Source organism: Mycteria americana, chromosome 11, assembly GCF_035582795.1.
Source record: "Mycteria americana isolate JAX WOST 10 ecotype Jacksonville Zoo and Gardens chromosome 11, USCA_MyAme_1.0, whole genome shotgun sequence".
In the NCBI taxonomy this organism is placed as follows: Eukaryota; Metazoa; Chordata; class Aves; order Ciconiiformes; family Ciconiidae; genus Mycteria; species Mycteria americana.
The window spans coordinates 23,807,957-23,824,747 of NC_134375.1; the positions used below are offsets into that span (position 1 = coordinate 23,807,957).

The window sequence follows — 16,791 nt, forward strand, 5'->3', positions numbered from 1 at the left end:
AGCCCTTACAGCACAGGGGGAAGGAGGTGGGAGCAACCTTACCTGAACCCCTCAAGCCTGAGCACGGAGGGCGAGAGAACCAGGGAGAGAAGCGACAACAGTTAGGAGCCAAACCTGCCTCCTCCCGGGGCGAACGGCTGGAGAAGGACAGGGTTTGTATTGTCCCCTGGGGCTCGCGCTGCCCTGCAGTCCCAGGCACCCTGCTTGGACCTTTGCTGTCACTGAGGACAGCCTCCTCCAGGTCGGGACGCGACTCCTACCCGAGACGCTCACCTAACAGCACGCCGTGCCCCGCTCCCCTCACGGCACACACCGAGGATGGGGCCAGCGGAGCCGCAGCAAGGTGCTGCGGGTGCCGAGCTGCCGTGCCAGGCCTGACCCCAGCCTCAAGCCCGCTGAAACCAAAAAGCGGCAGGGAGAAGGTGGGGACCGAGGCCGAGGGAAGAGCACAGCCCCGGGGCTGCGTGATGGGCCTAGACCCTACAGCCTGTTCCCAGCCCCATGGCCGGCCCCCTCTGCTCTCCCCCAGGCTGTGGCATTTTCTCCTCCAACTTCCTTCTCCCAGCCCTCAGGCCCAGCTAAACGGGACTGGGACAGCACGAGAACAGAGTGATATTGCTGGGGCTGCTACAGCCCCTGGCAGGACAGCCAGGCTGCCCCCTCCCCTCCCCATGGCATCCCCCACTCACCCAAGGAGCCTTTGGGACACAGCACCGCAGCCGAGAAGCCAAACTTGGTCTGAGGCCACCACACACCCGCCTTCAGGCTTTTGGGGCAGCCGTCGTAGAGCACTGTGGAAACATGCACCCCGAGGGGCCGGTCACAGGGGGAGGCCACTGATGCCAAGCCCCGTGGCACCAGCTCCCCGCCGTGCCCACACTCACCCTCGCAGCCGCTGGGCGTCACCTCGGCAAAGGGGCTGTCGCAGCTATTGCACTGGCGCCCGATGACCCCGGGCCGGCAGTGGCACCGGCCCGACTCCTTGTCGCAGGAGCGCGAGGTGGAGCCCACGGGGTAGCAGTCGCAAGGCAGGCAGGCGTCACTGCCTTTGGGGCGGTAGTGGAAGTCCTGGGGGGAGACGGGGACAGCCATCAGACAGCCCATCGGGACAGCAGCCGAGGCCGGTGCCCGGGGAACCGCTGGAGCCGGGGCAGAGAAGGGCCAGGCTCTCCCAATTTGCAAGCACCCCCCCTGCCCCCATCATCACCGTGCCGGGGCAGGAGGGCCGCGCAGAAGAGCTGAGCAGGGATCCAGCCCAGAGGCGGGCACACAAAGCAGGGCCTGGGCAGCTGTCAGGCCTTTGGAGGGGACAAGGAACAGCATCAAGGACAAGCAGGGATCCAGGCAAGCCGTGGGCCACGTCCCCGTGGGCACAGCTGCCCCTCACCTTGCAGTGGCACTGCCCGTTGGTTTTATTGCAGTCGGGGTCAAAGCCCTTGTTCACATGACAGTTACAGGGCCCGCAGGTGGCATTCCCCCACCAGCCCTTCGGACACTGCTGGTCCATCCTAGGGAGAGAAATACCTCCGCTGTTACAACCACCAAGTCCCCCAGGCCTTCTCCTCCCACCAGCCCCGCTGCTCAGCAGTTCCAAGGAGCCGGGTGGCACTGAGAGGCCCCTGGTCACGCAGCCGGGATGAAAAGGCAGCACAGAGCCAGGCACAGAGGCCATGGCCCTGCCCTGTGCTCCGCATCTCACCTGTGCTCACAGTACTGCCCGAAAAAGTTCCCTCCGCACTCGCACACATAGCCCAGGGGCGAACCTGGCTTGCGGCGACACACTGACTTGTTCTTGCAGGGGTTGAGGTGACACACATCCACGCAGTCCCCTCCGTAGTACCCTGAGGGGCGGACAGAGAGCAGTGTGTAAAGCAAGCACCTTCCCCCTGAGAGGGGCCAGAGCACAAGGAGTGGATTCAGGGGGCTCCGGAAGGATTTTGTTCCCCACAAAAACTAATGAGTGTCTGGTGGGGATTTCTGAGCCCAGGACTCGCCCAAGGGACGAGCAGGAGAGCAGTCACAGGCCAGAAGGGAGCCACAGGGGGAGCGGAGAAGACAGACAGGCGTGGAGAGCAAAGGGGCGGCAGGGCGCTGCAGGCCCTACCTGGCTGGCAGACGCAGGAGTAGCTCTGCCACTCGTCCTTGCAGACGCTGTTGGCCGGGCAGGGGCTGGAGTTGCAGGGGCTTGGCACGCTGCAGCCAGCCTCCACCCGCAGGGCATGGCTGGGCTTGGGCAGCGCGGTCCCGGTGACGCTGTCACCCAGTCGCACACCCTGCAACGCAGGTGACAAATTCACGGTGAAGCCAGGACACACACGCAAGGCTCCAGTCCTCCTGCCCTCCACAAACCCCCAGGGCAGCCACCCCTCTTCACCCCTGCTGCATTGATTTATGGCTGCCCCACGGCACCTCGGAGCCGTGAATGCCAGAGGGAGAGTGTCACCGGCAGGACGGATGCTGGCAGCAGCTGCCAGGCCTGTGTTTCCACCCCTCCATGTAACAGACCCGCTGGAAAGGGAAGGCTCATAGCAATGGACTCACCTGTATGCAGCCCCTCAGCCCATTCTGCACCTCGCCAGATCCCAGGACTCCCCCCACGTGCAGGTGTTTCACCTTCAGACCATGCAGTTCGTTTCCAACAACCACCGTGTCCTGTAGAAGGACAGGGAGTAACGTGGGGCAACTGGCATCAGCCCTGCCCCAGTCCTGCCCCTCTCCTGCCCCAGCCCTCTCTGAGGGTGCAGAGGCCCAGCCTGGCCCGTGTATGCCAAGAATCCCCCACGGTTCCTGCCCTGGTGCCGGGGTCTCAAGCAGCGCTTACCTGGTAGAGCCCAAAGTCCAGGGTGAGGGTGATGACGTAGCGCGAGTCTCGCCCACTGCGGACATCCCGCAGCTCCAGCTGGAGGTCGTGCCATCTCCCATCGCTGACCCGCAGCTGGTCCAGGAGGAGGCTGGTGCTGCGGCCGGACCCCCTGCTCACCATGAAGGAGAGCAGGCCCCCAGCCAGCTGCAGAGAGAGGGAGCCAGCAACAGCGGCAGTGAGCGAAGGCCTCGACAACTCTGGCTGCCTCCAGCCTACCCTCCCTCTGAGCTCTGAGCACGGGGAGGGAAACCCAGCCCTGCTAAACACCTCTCCCCACAACCACCCTCTGCTTGGGCTGGAGTCCACGTGGAGGGCAGGGTTCTCCGGCTCTCCTGGGGCGGACGGCAGCAGAGGCTGGGGCACAGTGCTGCGGCGCAGGCTGTGGCCCTACCTGGCAGAGCAGGGTGGTATACTGGCCGGCATGGGCCTGCAGAAGCACCCCATCTGGCTGGCGCGTCCGAAATGCTAACCCCAGGTACCACGGCACCGAGATCTTCACGTCTGTCTTGAAGTCCCAGGTCAGGACACTGTTGCCCTGGAAATAGTGGGCATGGTGCATGGCTGGAAAGGAAAGCGGAGGTGAGGAGGGATGTGCGTCACACAGGGAGCACTAGATGCAGGGACAACAGAGCTAATTCATCTCACACGGACCCCTTACCCTGCTTCCACAGCAAACCCAGCACAGTCTTGCCCGTACCCACCCTGCCCGCACCCAGCAGTGCCTGCTCACTCACGGTGGCGGCAGTCTTTGCCCCCGAAGCCAACAGGACAGAGGCAGGAGTAGGTCCCCCAGCTGACAGAGCAGGTGCCGCCGTTCTTGCAGGGGCTGGAGTCACAGAACGTGTGCTTGGCATGGCAGCCTGGAGGTATCAAAGTCACCCACATCAGCCTTGACCCGCTCACCACCTCCCTCCAGCCCACATGGAGAGACACCACTGCCCCCCGGGCCTTTCCCTGGCTGCCAGAGGAGCAAGCCCAGCCGCTCAGCCTCTCAACACAGACCCTGCCTGCCCAGGGATGAGGATCAAGGCTGTCGCTGCTCCTTATGCCAGAAGAAAGACATTGCAGAACTGGACTGACTACCTAGCACGTCCCGGACAGCCCGGCTCTGCGCTTGGGATGAGGGGACATTCCCAGAACATTAGCTGGGATGGGGACTGGCTCATTTAGGGGGGTCTGGAGGCCCCTTCCCCCATGGGAAGCTGTTCAGCTGCAGCTGTGCTGCCACACCGCCGTTACAGCCCGGCAGTGCTGCTGCGTGAGCAGGAGGGACAATTCCCAGGGCAGGGGCTGGCAGGAGCAGGGGCACCGGTACCTGCAGCAGTTCCGTTGTTGGCAATGTAGGAGGCCAGGTCGATGCGTTTGCTGTCAATGTACAGATCTCTCATGCATCCCACAAAGTCCCGGTGAGTGACGGGGAAGTTTTCCGGCAGGTTGGGGACCCCACCGAGGAGCAAGGGACCTGTGAGGTCCAGGGACCTGCAAGGACAGAAGCCCAGGGCTTTAGGAGCCACAGCGATTTCAGGCCAGACAGCTGGCTCCCCAGCGCAAAGGCTGGGAAGCAGAAATCCCCGGGGACAGGGACACACAGCCAAGGCCCCTGGAACTACAGCTGTCCCGGATGTGAAGGGCTGACTCTGCAGGGCACCCAGATGCCCTGCTCCTCTCCCCAGACAGTCCCCGAGGAACTCACTTCTTTGAGCTGGTCTGCACACCCTCTGCAGCGCAGGAGTAGTTCCCGATTTCGCTGCCAAACTGCAGGGCCACTGAGGCGTCACATTCGTCCACTGTCAGGATGGCCACCTTGTCCTTGGAGGGGCCCTGCACCACCCCCAGGGCGCTGACCTTGGGCTAAAACCAAAGGCAGGGCGTTAGCAGCACACATGCCCCCAGACCCAGGCACCCGAGGGCTCGCACGACAGCAAGGAAAGGGCCTGAGCGTGGCCCAGGCACCGCTGCACTGCTGGAGCGTGAGCGAAGCAGGAGGGACATCTCCGGCTGAGCCCAGCAAGCAGTGCCAGAGATGGATACGGGCCGAGGACGCTGCACGGAGCACATTTCTGCCACCTCCAAGCTCCAAGCGTGGTCCTGAGGGTCAATCTCCCCCTGCACTCGGCTGTCTGCTCCACTGCACCCATCCCCAGGGGCTGAAAACCACCTCTACCTTCTCTCCACAGCCTCCCTCATGGGGCAGAGCCGGAGAACAGGAAAACCAGAGCCGTTCACTCACGCCTCGTGGGGAGAGAGACCCACGCGTGTGGGGGGACAGCCAGGGCACACGTACCTTATTGTAGTAGCGGAGCTGCAGCGTGTGCCACTGCCCATCGCTCACGCCCCCCGGCAGGTAGGGGCTCACCACTGTGCTGGACTCTCCTGCGGGGACAGGGATGATGGCACACTGAGGGAAGCCAGACAGCCCTCCGATGCGCCCACCCCTCCTGCAGGCACCAAGCCCTCCCGCGCTGCCGACAGCCTCACGCAGGGATGGAGAAGGGCTTCAGAGAGACAAGCTCGGCACGCCGGCCCCTGCCTGCTTTGGCCTCGTGGCAGGAGCGGGCAGGGGAATCGCAGCCCTGGGACCGGCAGCCAGCACCCTGGGATGGCTCCTCTGTCCGGGCTGACTGCCGGGGTGCCCTGGCACCGTGCGGCCGGCCCCTTGCCAGCCGCTCGCTCCTCGGCCTTGCCCTGAGGAGACCAGCGCAGCCAGAGCAGCAGCAGGATGGCCACCAGGCGCTGCATGCAGGGGAGAGAGGAGGAGCCCTCGGCACAGGACAGGAGGGAAGCCCCAGTTGTTAACACAGTGCTCCTGGCAGCTGATCCTGACAGCCCTCGGGGCGGGCAGGATGGGCGCAGGATGGGCACAGCAATGGCAGGAGGCAGCAGGGATGAGACGGACAGGATAGCGAACACCCGCCCAAGAGGCTCCTCCTCTCCAGACTGGCTCACGGCAGGGCAGGAGATGAAGCTCCTGATGACATAACGCGGCAGAATGGCAGGGGAGACCTCAGAAGGGTTTGTCCTGGTTCGTGCTCACAACCCCCCTGCTGCGCTTGCACTCCTAAGTCTCGGGAGGGTCCCGAGACGCACACTCGGCCTCGGTGCATCCACCGACGCTCACCAACACCTCTCTCAACCCCGTCTCCCTTAGCGTGGGCTCCATCCAGGGCAGCACCCCGCTCTCCCTGCTCAGCGCAGGCCTTCTCGCAGCTCCCACGGCACAAATCCCACGACAGACGAGGACGAGCCTACCTGTGGAGTATTTCAGCTGGACCTGCCCCTGGATGATCTCCACTGCCAGGAAGTCGTGCCTCTCGTTCAGGCGCCCATTGTAGAGCAGGAGGCCGCTGGGCTCCACGGTGCTGAACCTGGGGCAAGGGAGGAAGCGGAAGGGCAGGGTGTGCGCGAGAAGCACGTGGAGATCCCCGCTCTCCCGTGGCACGCACCAACATCCCAGCACAGGGACAAGGTGAGACCTCGCCCTGGTCCCGGGTGCAAGCCCAGCTGGGAAGGGGCTGGGAGCTTGATCCAGCGGATGCTTTGGGAGCATGGGAGAGCCTAGCATGGAGGAAGAGAGCTGGCAGCAGGGAAGGGCAGAGGCACTGAAGGAAGGGATGAGCTGATGCTAGGGGAGACATGCCAGTGCAGATGCAGAGCCCTTTGGCTAAAGGCGCCAGGGTAGCCCCGTGGCGAGGCAAAGCCAGTAACGCAGGGGTCTGGAGAGCACCAGCGAGTGCCTGGACAGGCCCAGGGTGCACAAGAGCCCCTAGAGCAGGGCTTGGGTGCTGGCGTCCAGCGGAGGAGGGAGAGGACTCACGAGAGGGCGAGGGTGAGGTGGAAGCGCTGGCGCAGGCCCCGGAACATGATGAAGGATCGTGGTGGAAAGGAGCGCGTGGACACCTCGCAGAAGGGCGTCTCAAAGCCGCCCACCGGGCACTGGCAGCGAAAGCCCCCGTCGGCGCCGTTGGTGCAAGTGCCGCCATTGCGGCACACGCCGGGCACGCAGCGTCCCGAGCGGCTGTCCACTTCACAGTTCTCGCCTGGGGGGAGCGAAACGGGAGGCTTGGGACACGTCCTGGCTGGGGGGCACGCACGCAGCAGCTGCCCATCCACCCCTTGCCCCAAGGGTGCAGACCTCAGCCCGGGTTTGGGGCAGGGCAGCCAAGGGGCAAGAGTTTGTGGAGCAGCTGGGGGCAGGCAAAGGATGTGACAACCTACGTGTCACCCAGGTGTTCCCCACAGTAGCCAGCAAGCTAGCTACCACTGCCAGCCCTGCAGCCCGAGGCCCTGGGCTGGACAGGACGCCAGCTCTGGCTGAAGGGACAAGTTTGGACCCAGGATGGCGTGGGAATGGGATAGGAGGGGACTGGCCACAGCTGGGCTGCACAGTCCTAAGGATGGAGAGGCAAGGACAAGCCAGGGAAGTCCTGGCGATGCTGAGAGTGCCTCCTCGGGCTCAGCCACTGCACAAGCCTGGGACAGGCATCGCAGTCCTGGCTGCGGGCTGTGGGCACAGCCCAGCACCACTGAGCTGCCCTGCCAGTAGCTGTGAAAGTCTCACCCACAGCGCCAGGAGCCTCCTAACCCTGCGGGCAGGCTCTGACGTAGGAGCAAAAGCCAAGTGGAAACCAGCCGGACGAGGGACACCAAATACCCTTGCACCTTGCCGGCACTGCTAACGGGGATGCCCCAAGCCAGCTCAGCAGCGCAGCGCAGGGGGTCTGGCCAGCCCCTTTTCCCGTGCAGTCCCGGCAGCACGCAGGGAACTGCTCAGCTGCAGTCCTACACCCCGGGCCCTGCTCCCATTACTTGCTCCGTGGCACGCAAGGAGGATGAGGAGACGGCATGAAGTGACAGGGAAACGAGCTCATTAACCCTTCTGCTAATGGCTGTTCACGCTTCAAATGCTGGGGGTTAATTACCACTGACTCTGCTTATCTCACCAGGAGCCACCGACAGGAGAGTGGCTCCAAGGCAGCCATCTGCGCCGCACTCCCTCCCGGTGGGGAGGGCAAAGCAGGGGCTCCCTCCCCAGTAGCCACAGGCCACCTTCCCTCACACTCAGGTTGCCCGTGTCTGGGCACAGGTCTCCACAGCCTGTCGAGGACTTGGGGCAACAAGACACTGGCCGGCCCAGGGATTCCCCCCATGGCTAGGGCCAGATCTGCCTGGACCGGATCCTGCCTGGTGGGGCAGCTAGGCCCAGCCTCCCTTTCCATTTTCAGTGGGCAGCAGCTCACCCACCACACATGGGCTCCACGCCTCTGCCAGACCAGCTGAAGACTGGCATGGGCTGAAACCAGCACCTCCAATGGTCCCAGAGCCCACTGCCCCACTGGCATGGGGCAGGGCCGAGAAGCCTCCTGTGCCGCAGCCTGGCACGGTCCAACCTGGTCTTCCTGCTCTGTGAAAAAGGCTGGGAGGTGGTGGCCAGGGTCCCCAAGAGCCCTTCATGCCACCTCCCTAGAAGACAGATTTCTATGGCAACCTCAGCCCTGCACATCCAGTGCCATGGAAACACAGAGAGCCGGGAGCAGAGCTGGACCTCCGCAGGCAAAAAGGGGCCCCGCCACCCACCGCCCTGCTGGGAAGGTCACCCCACCATGGTGACAGCAACGCCAAGGGACCCGCTCACCCGTCCCCCCACGGCCCCCAGCTCCGGGCACTCACCGCTGAAGTGCTGGCGGCAAACGCACGTGTATCCCCCCTCCTTGCGGGTGCAGATGCCGCCGTTCAGGCAGGGGTTGGAGTAGCAGAGGTTGATCTCCGTTTCGCAGTAGTCCCCGGTGAAGCCCTGGGGGCAGCGGCACCGCAGGCCGGTGATGGGGTGGATGGGCCGAAAGAGGGTGGAGGGGGAGGCGATGAAGGGGGCTGAGCTGTCAAACTTGAGGACGGAGATGCACTTCATGTAGTTCTGGCAGGGCTCCCGCAGGCAGACGTTGTCATCGAAGGGCAGCACCTCCAGCATGGAGGCACCCGTCAGTGCCATGCGCTTCATGTACAGCTGCTCCTGCAGCTCCTCCGAACTGAAGTAGCGCCCGCCCCGTGGCGCCAGCGCCGAGAAGCTGACATTGAGCACCATGCCACCCACGTCCGTGTCGTTCTGGATGTTGAAGATGAAGATGTCCTCCTTGGGCGTCGCGAGGACGGTGGCCACTCCTTCCAGGAAGGTGGACAACAGCGGGGAGAGGAAGCGCTCCTGCCACATGTTCTCCAGCCGCACCGTGATGCTGTTAGCCAACATGTCCTCCGTGATGATGATCACCCGCAGGACGCACTGGGCCGTCACGCTGTGGATCCCGTCTGTGGGAGGGAACAGGGACACGCTGCAGGTCTTTGCCTGCTGCTTGGAGGGTCTCCTCCCTCCCACCCCAGGGCAGAGCCCTGCACCTCAGTGCGGCTCCCAAAAGGCCGGAGTCCTTGGCTAAGAAAGCTTAGAGCCACAGCCCTGGGGGCTAGCAGGGTGCCACCTGGGCTAGAGGGGGAGCGGTTGGTGTGGCTGCACCTTCTCCCTCCCCTCAGGCTCTCCACTGAGATAACTCCCAGGTTTCCTCCCTGTCCTGGATCTCGGCAGCAAACTGAGCTCTCAGGAACAAAGATGCTGGTGAGATTGGGGCAGAAGGAAGTCCCAGCAGGAGGCTGGGCAAACACGGGAGCCGATGCCAGGGCCTGGGGTGTTTTGCTTCCCCGCTGCGCCCTGTCTGCCTCCCACACGCTGCCCTTCCCTGCGCTCTCCTCCTGACGTTTCCTTCCTCTCTCCTCCAGGGTCTCCAAGGCTTTTGTGCTGGTCTCCCTGCTTCCCCCCTTCTCACCATCTGCTCCGCATCTCTTCCTCCCTCGGCCCATCTCCGGTTTGTTTAATTCTCTTTAATCTTTATTTTCCTTGGAAACAAACTCCCTCCCCTTGGGACCCTGCACCACGCGAGCAATCTCCCAGAGGCAAACACGAGAGCACGCACGCGCGCTCAGAGCGTGCCAGCGTGCCCGGAGCGTGCCAGCGTCCCTGCCTGCTCTCTCCCAGGACCCTGGCCGTTAGCAGCATCTCACCCCGCGTTAGGCACTCACGTGCCAGCGGCTCGGGCTGCAGGGGTGCAGGCAGCACAGCACCAGCCCGGCCAGGCAGTGGCACAGCTCCCCCCACAGCACCCACCCCAGCAGCTATGCGATTTGGGACCCCCTGCCTCACCCCACCTACCCAGCTCCCAGAAGCCCAATGAACCCTGCCGCCTTGGAAGGTCATACCCTGCTGCAAATGAGGAAATACCGGCCAAGATGGGAGCTGGACAGACAGACAGATGTGACCGCGTTCCTCGTTCCTCCAGGAAACCCCGCTACGAGCACAGGCAGGCACGCAGCACCCCTCCCAGTGGGACGCAGACTGTAACTACCCCAGCTGGGGACCTGCCAGGCAGCAAGCTCCATACCTTGCTCAGAGAAAACTCCCACCGGTCCCTTCCAGAGCACAAGTGCCCCAGCCCGTTCCCCAGCCTCACCACTTTACGCTGCCCAAATGCGCGCTGCCTGGCCCTTTGCTGGGCCTCTCGCTCTTCCCCCTCTCTGCCCAGGCAGAAGTTTGGGCAGTGGTTTTATTTTTCAGTTATTAACTCTCCTCTCCATGTGACCCCAGTCAGTGGCTTTGCCAGGAGGTATCCCACAAAGCAGCCGGCCAAGGTCTCCCTCGCTCAGGCCACCCCGGGCACCTTTGCTAGCAGCTTTGGCCAGGGCACCCAGGAGGGGAGAAGCGGAGAAGCCTGCCTGCTGCCCCAGGACACCTCCTCTCCCCCCAGTCCCCCTTCTTCTGGGCCCTCCGCCCCAGGCAGGCAGAGCCAGCCTTCAGCATCACGAGGCAAGGACTGCGCCTACATCTGTGGTCCCGGAAACGCTTGACGAAGCTCATCAAGAGCCTCACTGCTCCTGGTGAAATGGGGCGATCCATCTTCCAGCCCACTGCCAGCACCCCAATGCTAATGCCCCATGGGCATCAGCAGCATCTGGCTGTCGCCTGCTGTTCCCATCTCCCACCCCACATCCACCAGAGAGCCCCAAACCCCCGCATTTCCTTGGAAACCTGGCTCTCCATCATCATCCTGAGACAACTTTTACGTCAGCACATCTCAGTGGTGACTCCCAGGACCGTCCCTGGGCACCAAGCCCTGCTGTAACATCCCCCCCACATGACCGATGGGCGGCAAACACAAGCCGCCCCCTTCCCCTGGGGGCGGTAGGTTCGGCTGCCCGTGCACCCCCAGAGGCAAGGCCATCTGAACGATGAGCGGGGGTTCTCTGGGACGTTCCCCTTTCCCCGTCTGCCACGCTGACCCCTGGCAGGTAAATCAGCTCCATAGGGACAGCCAGCCTCGTGCATCCTCTCCTGGGCATCCGCCTCAGGTTCAGCACTCTGGCCTCCAGTTTAAACGCTGTCATGGGAGATGGGCTTGCGAAAAGGTAGCCAGGAGGGCTGAGCTCAGGTCACGGGAAGAGCAGCTAAAGCAAAGATCCCCCAGCACCGCCGAGGGCAGCTCCTGCTCCGCCTCGCCGCAGCACACACCGGCGTGGGCAAACCAGGCGCCCAGCGCTGGGCTGCTCACGCTCTGCCCCTTCGCCTCGCAGCCAGATAGCGAAGGACGAGCCCTCAGCGGCTCCGGTGCTCACAGCCCGAGGGGCAGCCATGTGGGTTATAACCAAGCACACGGGCACGACCACCCCATTAGCAGGACCCTGCACCAAAGGTGCCACGGTCTCACCCGCAGCGGCCCCGGAGGGACCACGGTGCGTTACCAGCGTGAACACAGGGGAGCCGCTCGTTCGCTCACACGCTGTAATCTCTGTCCCTCTCTCAGCCAGGCTGTGACACCACCCTGTGTTGCGCAGAGCAGGAAGGGGACCCACAATCTTCAGGGTGATCCCATCCTCAGCCGCGTGAAGGTGCAGCACAGGCCTGTGCCGCCACGTCTCCCCTGCCCGCCCTTCCAAGCGGGACATAACTGCGTCCTGTGGCAACATCTTCTGTGCACAGATGTAATCCAGGCTCAAATAAGCGTCCCTACCAGGGCGCGTAGGACAGACTAACAGACCAGGCAGCTCTGGCCAGACCGCGCCAAGGCCACATGTGAAACGAGCCTGCCAAACTCAGCCAGACCCCGCTCAGCACTGCTCCATCTCCTGCAACCCAGTGCAATGTGGCAGGAGGAGCAGCAGGCTTCCTGGCACCCCCCAGCCCCGTCGAGGGCCAGGGGTGTAAACGCCAGCCCCTCATCCCCTGCCCGTGCCCCAGCTCCATGCCTCACATGCAAAGCTGCCTTTACTGTTCCTCTCTCCCTGTGGCTGCCGTGCTGCAAAGCCTTTTGATTTCCCTCAGCCCCGTTTGAAGTTTGCAGTGCAGGAGGATTTAAAGATTGAAATGTCTCCCCCTTCTTTCCCTCTCTCTCTCTTCTGCTCTTCAGAAGGTGAAAGCTTTCTGGCGACCCTGCAAATTCCTGCGCAAACGCCAGCCTGCGCGCTGGGGCTGGTGCTCTGGAGATAAGGCTCGCACCGGGCTGGGGGAGCAGCAGTGCCAGTACAGTCACCCAGGAGCTAATCTCCTGGAGGAAGGGGGGTTGCTTTTCTCTGAACTCAAACTGCTCCCGCCCCGTATGGAAGCAAGGTGAGAAACCACCTCCGTGTGACACCCTGCCAGCTCCGACACGGAGGGCAGCATGAGCAGCGGTTACCAAACAGCTCCGTCCAGCACCTGGCTCGACGTGCCACGGGATTTAGACCTGCCTGGGCTCAGCACAAGGAACTGGCATTGTCACCTGCGTCCCCCGAGGCCCCTTCTCTCTGCAAGAGGCTCATGGGCCGCCGAGAGCACCCAGCCCTGGGGAGGCAGGAGCGAGGGGAAAGCCACAAGCGTGGCTCAGCCATGCTTGGTGTAAGATGCTCCCCAAACCACCAGCAGCCCGGCATCCCCCCCCGAGGGACCACCTGATGAGGCAGCACCCTCGGAAGCCACCGCTTTGATGCCAGCTCCCTCTTCAGCGGGAAGAAGGCATGGTGGCCCCAGCCACACCGTGGCCACACCGTGTCCCCGCTCCCTCTCCTCTCCGTTTGTCCCCTCCTCGCAGTTCGTCTCTCTGGCCGAGGCGAGCGTGAGCTCGGTTCAAGCCCAGCTGCCCCCCGCTCTCCTCTCTCCAGCTCATGGCTCACCCAGAAGCAGCTGCGAGGCCCGGGGGACAGCTCTCGCTCTCCCCAAGGGCTGCTCAGCGCCCAGCAATAGGCAGGCAGACGCCCGCATGATTTATGGCTGTTATTAGGCCTTGGCTGACGCGACGCTGAGTCCTGGGGCAGGCCGGAGGCCAGCAATGCCTCCCAGGAGCAAGGAGGCCGTGGCCGGGGAAGAAGGTGGGCTGCAGGGTGCCCGACACCTTTGGCATCGCCCAGCCCACAGCAGGAAAGCCCAAGCACCCCTTTTGCGGTTCCCCGCAGCAATGCGGAGCCAGCCCCGGCCCCGCAGCCCTCCTTGGTCAGCTCCGCCATAACACACTGTCCCACCTCAGCATCACGCCCAGGGCTGCCTCCCCCCTCGGCTCCGTGCAAGGGGAAGCAGATGGTTAAGAGAATGACCCGCTGCAAATGGGGGGGGGGGGAAGCTACCAAAAGAAAGCCCAAAGCTGGCTGGAGGCACTGACCCCCCCTGGGAGGCACTTTAATCACGAATGCTCAGCCTTTCTGATTAAATCCTGTGGCTGGAGAGCTGGTGCCTGGTGAATATTCATGCAGCAGACCGAGGAGCCCTGGAAACATGCCTACAGGGAAAGGAGCAGGGAGAAGGGACCGAGGGGTTCTAACCCCCCTGCTGGCCACCACCAGGTCATCGTGTTTGCGCTTCCAAGACAATTACCAGCTTCAAAAGCAGCAAAGCTACAGCACGAAGAGCTGGGATGGGCAGCAGACTCCTCCGGGGAGGCTGTGCTGTCAGCCTGGGAATGGAGCTCCAGGCCTGCACTGGAAACTTCTTGGGGGGAGCGGGGCTGCCGACCGCTGCCCAACCGTCTCCTGGGTCTGCCAGGGTGAGAGCCCATCTCTCCTGCCGCCCCGTGATGCCAGAGGCTCTGGGCATCCCCGGGCAGCACCCCCGCCTGCCGCGCGGCACGAGGCATGGGCTCCAGCCAACGCTCCCGCCCCAAGAGCCTCGGAGTCACTAGCAGAGGTTCCTCTTCCCCTACAGCAAACATTTTGGCCTTCAACCTCCCAGGGAGCTCCAGGGATCGGGAAGAAGGCAGCTCAGCTCAAACGGCCTCCCTGACCCAGGAGGGGACGCACCCCTGTCCCTCACTTGCAGGGACCAGGAGCTCAGAAATAGGCTCCGGTGCATCACCGCCTGCCCTCTTCTGAGCGGCAGAGCCAGCAACTGAGAGAGCAAAAGCCACCGGTGTGACTGCAACACCCTGAGCAGCCACCCCAGAGACGGCAAGGGTGGTCTCGGGACAGAGGGGTAGCTTTTACATTTGCAGCTGAGGAGCAGCAAAACACCTCCAGACAGAGAAGCCAGGAAAGGAGGAGACGGGTATGGGTAAGGTGAACATTCCTCACCACTTCCGAAGGGCTGAGGCAGACCTCTCAAGATTTTGATGACACTCGACAGGTTAAGAGATCTCAGAAGTAAATCAGACTCCCTCACCCAGTACCGAGTATGAATGTCATTCTCCCGGTAGCTCTAAAGGCAGGGAGTAAAATACAATAACTCCAAAAGCATAAATAAACCACAAATATAAAGACTCCAAAACCATTCCCTAACTAGGAACGGAAATCCCTAAGTCTCCCACCCTAACTTTGTGGTCAGGACCTCCAGCTGTGATGGACCTAACAGGGGAGGAAGCTCCCGAGAGTGGGCTCCTCAAAAGAGGAGAGGCACGCAAGTGGTGAAAGGCCAGGGCAGCCCTGGGACCCTTACCCAGCTTGAAAAGACGGCTCTGATGTGCTCAGACATGGGAGATAGGGCAAATGTGCTCTAGCGGGGGCTTCCCTGCCAGGCTGGGCTTTTAGGTGAGACATCTTGGACAAACGGGTCCCCTCACCAGGGCAAGCTCCTGGGCTGCAGGCCGAGGAGAGATGTGTACAAAGAGCTCAAGGGGAAGAGGGGCAACGCAGCAGCCACAGCTGAGTGCGGCTGAGCCTCCACTCTTGCCACCAGCCCAGCGGCCTGGCCCAGTGAAACCCGTCTGGAATGGTTTAAAGTCAACACGATGTCAGTCTCCTACAATGCCCCAGTCTCACGCTGTGCTGCTGGCCACGGACACAGCCCCGCCACCCCACTGTCTTGCACCCTCGGCAGCCAAGAGCCGCTTTTAGCAGCCATAGGTGCCCAGACATCTGCGAAGAGCTGGCGTCGGTTTTGAGGCTGTCAGTCCCCCTGGAAAGGCATTGGTTTGTCATGGCCCAAGTCTTCCCTGCCTCCTACGAGGGGCTGAGCTGAGAACACACACAGCTCACAGGCAGGCAGAAGGACCCCTTGCCCTGTGATTTAGGGGAACCCAGCCTCCCTCAAAGGGACCATAAAGCTCACAGGCAGGCAGGGAAGCCGCTCCCTCCTTGGATGCTGACCCTCGGGGCACCCACCTAGGTGCTATTGTTGCCTTCCTGCAGGAGGAAGGTGCTCTGGCAATGCACTGCGCCCGGGCAAACAATGCAGCTGGGTCTGAACGTCCTGGCCACCAGCTCTGCAAACCCACCCGCCCACCCTCCCCCTGCACACAGCGACAGCATGGGGCTGCCGGGGCTGCCAGCTGGGCGGGGGGCTTCGAACAATAAAGAAGGAAAAAACAAACCAGACCTCCACCTCCATAGCTAATACCGAAGCCAACAAAAGGCCCGTTTTCCAATGTCTCGTTTCCCTCCCCGGTACAGCTCTTCCCCTTCCATCTTCTCCCCTCCTTCGCGAGCGCACCTCTCCCAGTCTCCCTTCCCGCTGGAAGATGACGACACTCTAATTGCAAGGGCCCCCTTGCCGCGAGGCGGCTCGACGACGCAGGACTTCGGGACGTGATTGTCTCCTGCCTTTGTGCAGGGTTAAGTGTGCGAGGAGGCAGGGCTTGCATAAACACACTCAGGCAGAAGCTGGAAAGGTCAAAACCACCCCCCATCGCCAGCGACGGGCATGTGTGCACCTGCACCCGCTCTCAGCCAGCCCTGCAGTTACAATTAACCCCCAAAGAGCCCCAATCCACCGATGGGCTGGTGCTGGCCATGCAGGATTGCCTTGAACAGGTCTCCTCTTAAAGCCCTCGCTCCATCTTTTGAAAGAAATCCTCCCCTCGCTGAATAAGCCGGATAGAGAGAGGGCGAAGAGGGAGGGCAGCCGGTAGCCGAGGGTCAGGGGAGCATCACGATTTAACGTACGGCTCCCCAGGCACGCTCCATATTTCAACACTTGGCCCCTCCAAAGAGGGCTCTTGCCCTCCCTCCCCCAGAGCCGCTCCTCGGTTCAGCGATGGACGGATGCCTCCATTTCAGATCACGCATCCATGAGCAAAGAAAGGCTGATGGTGAAGGCAAAGCTCAGGCAGTGGGGAGCTCCAGGTCCAAACCCCGCTTGCTCACCGACAAGCCCCCGGTCCATCTTTGCCCTGCCCTCAGCTGGGCCGGAGGGGACCCCAAGACTCCCCAAAGCCACCCCAGCAGCTACCGCTAGCATCTGCATTTGGATACTCGGGCAACACACACGATGTGAGAGTTTTAAGCACCGTGCTCTGAGATTTGTCACAGCTGTCCCCTGCAACACTAAGTTGGCTGCAGAAAGGTGGTACCGGGTTTCAGAAGCCGCACCAGAAAGCGCAGGTGTCGGTAGGTGCCACAGCCAGGATCTGGACTGAACCGCGTGCTACCAGCAGATGGGTATTTTCAAGAGGGCTCCCTCTGTGCCGAGTTCAATCCCTCCCTCCCGAGCACAGCCA

The 16,791-nt window shown here is 62.7% G+C and overlaps 1 protein-coding gene across 3 annotated transcripts in view; it reads right to left on the minus strand.

Annotated features, from left to right (window-relative positions):
* CELSR3 (cadherin EGF LAG seven-pass G-type receptor 3) overlaps window positions 1-16,791 on the minus strand; it is a 33,213-nt gene that overhangs the window by 12,699 nt on the left and 3,723 nt on the right. For 2 of the 3 annotated variants that reach the window (XR_012777512.1, XM_075514338.1), the window contains exons 2-17: window positions 8,531-9,163; window positions 6,678-6,900; window positions 6,113-6,228; window positions 5,148-5,236; window positions 4,557-4,714; window positions 4,179-4,342; window positions 3,598-3,723; window positions 3,255-3,424; window positions 2,822-3,007; window positions 2,542-2,652; window positions 2,105-2,273; window positions 1,700-1,841; window positions 1,388-1,508; window positions 885-1,068; window positions 690-791; window positions 43-57 (exon numbers count right to left, since the gene is read on the minus strand). Coding sequence is in view for 2 of the 3 variants with exons in the window: in XM_075514338.1 (XP_075370453.1) it covers window positions 43-57; window positions 690-791; window positions 885-1,068; window positions 1,388-1,508; window positions 1,700-1,841; window positions 2,105-2,273; window positions 2,542-2,652; window positions 2,822-3,007; window positions 3,255-3,424; window positions 3,598-3,723; window positions 4,179-4,342; window positions 4,557-4,714; window positions 5,148-5,236; window positions 6,113-6,228; window positions 6,678-6,900; window positions 8,531-9,163 (2,709 nt within the window). In the remaining variant the exon portion in view is untranslated. The remainder of the gene's footprint in view (window positions 1-42; window positions 58-689; window positions 792-884; window positions 1,069-1,387; window positions 1,509-1,699; window positions 1,842-2,104; window positions 2,274-2,541; window positions 2,653-2,821; window positions 3,008-3,254; window positions 3,425-3,597; window positions 3,724-4,178; window positions 4,343-4,556; window positions 4,715-5,147; window positions 5,237-6,112; window positions 6,229-6,677; window positions 6,901-8,530; window positions 9,164-16,791) is intronic. The other variant, XM_075514339.1, reaches the window with a different exon arrangement.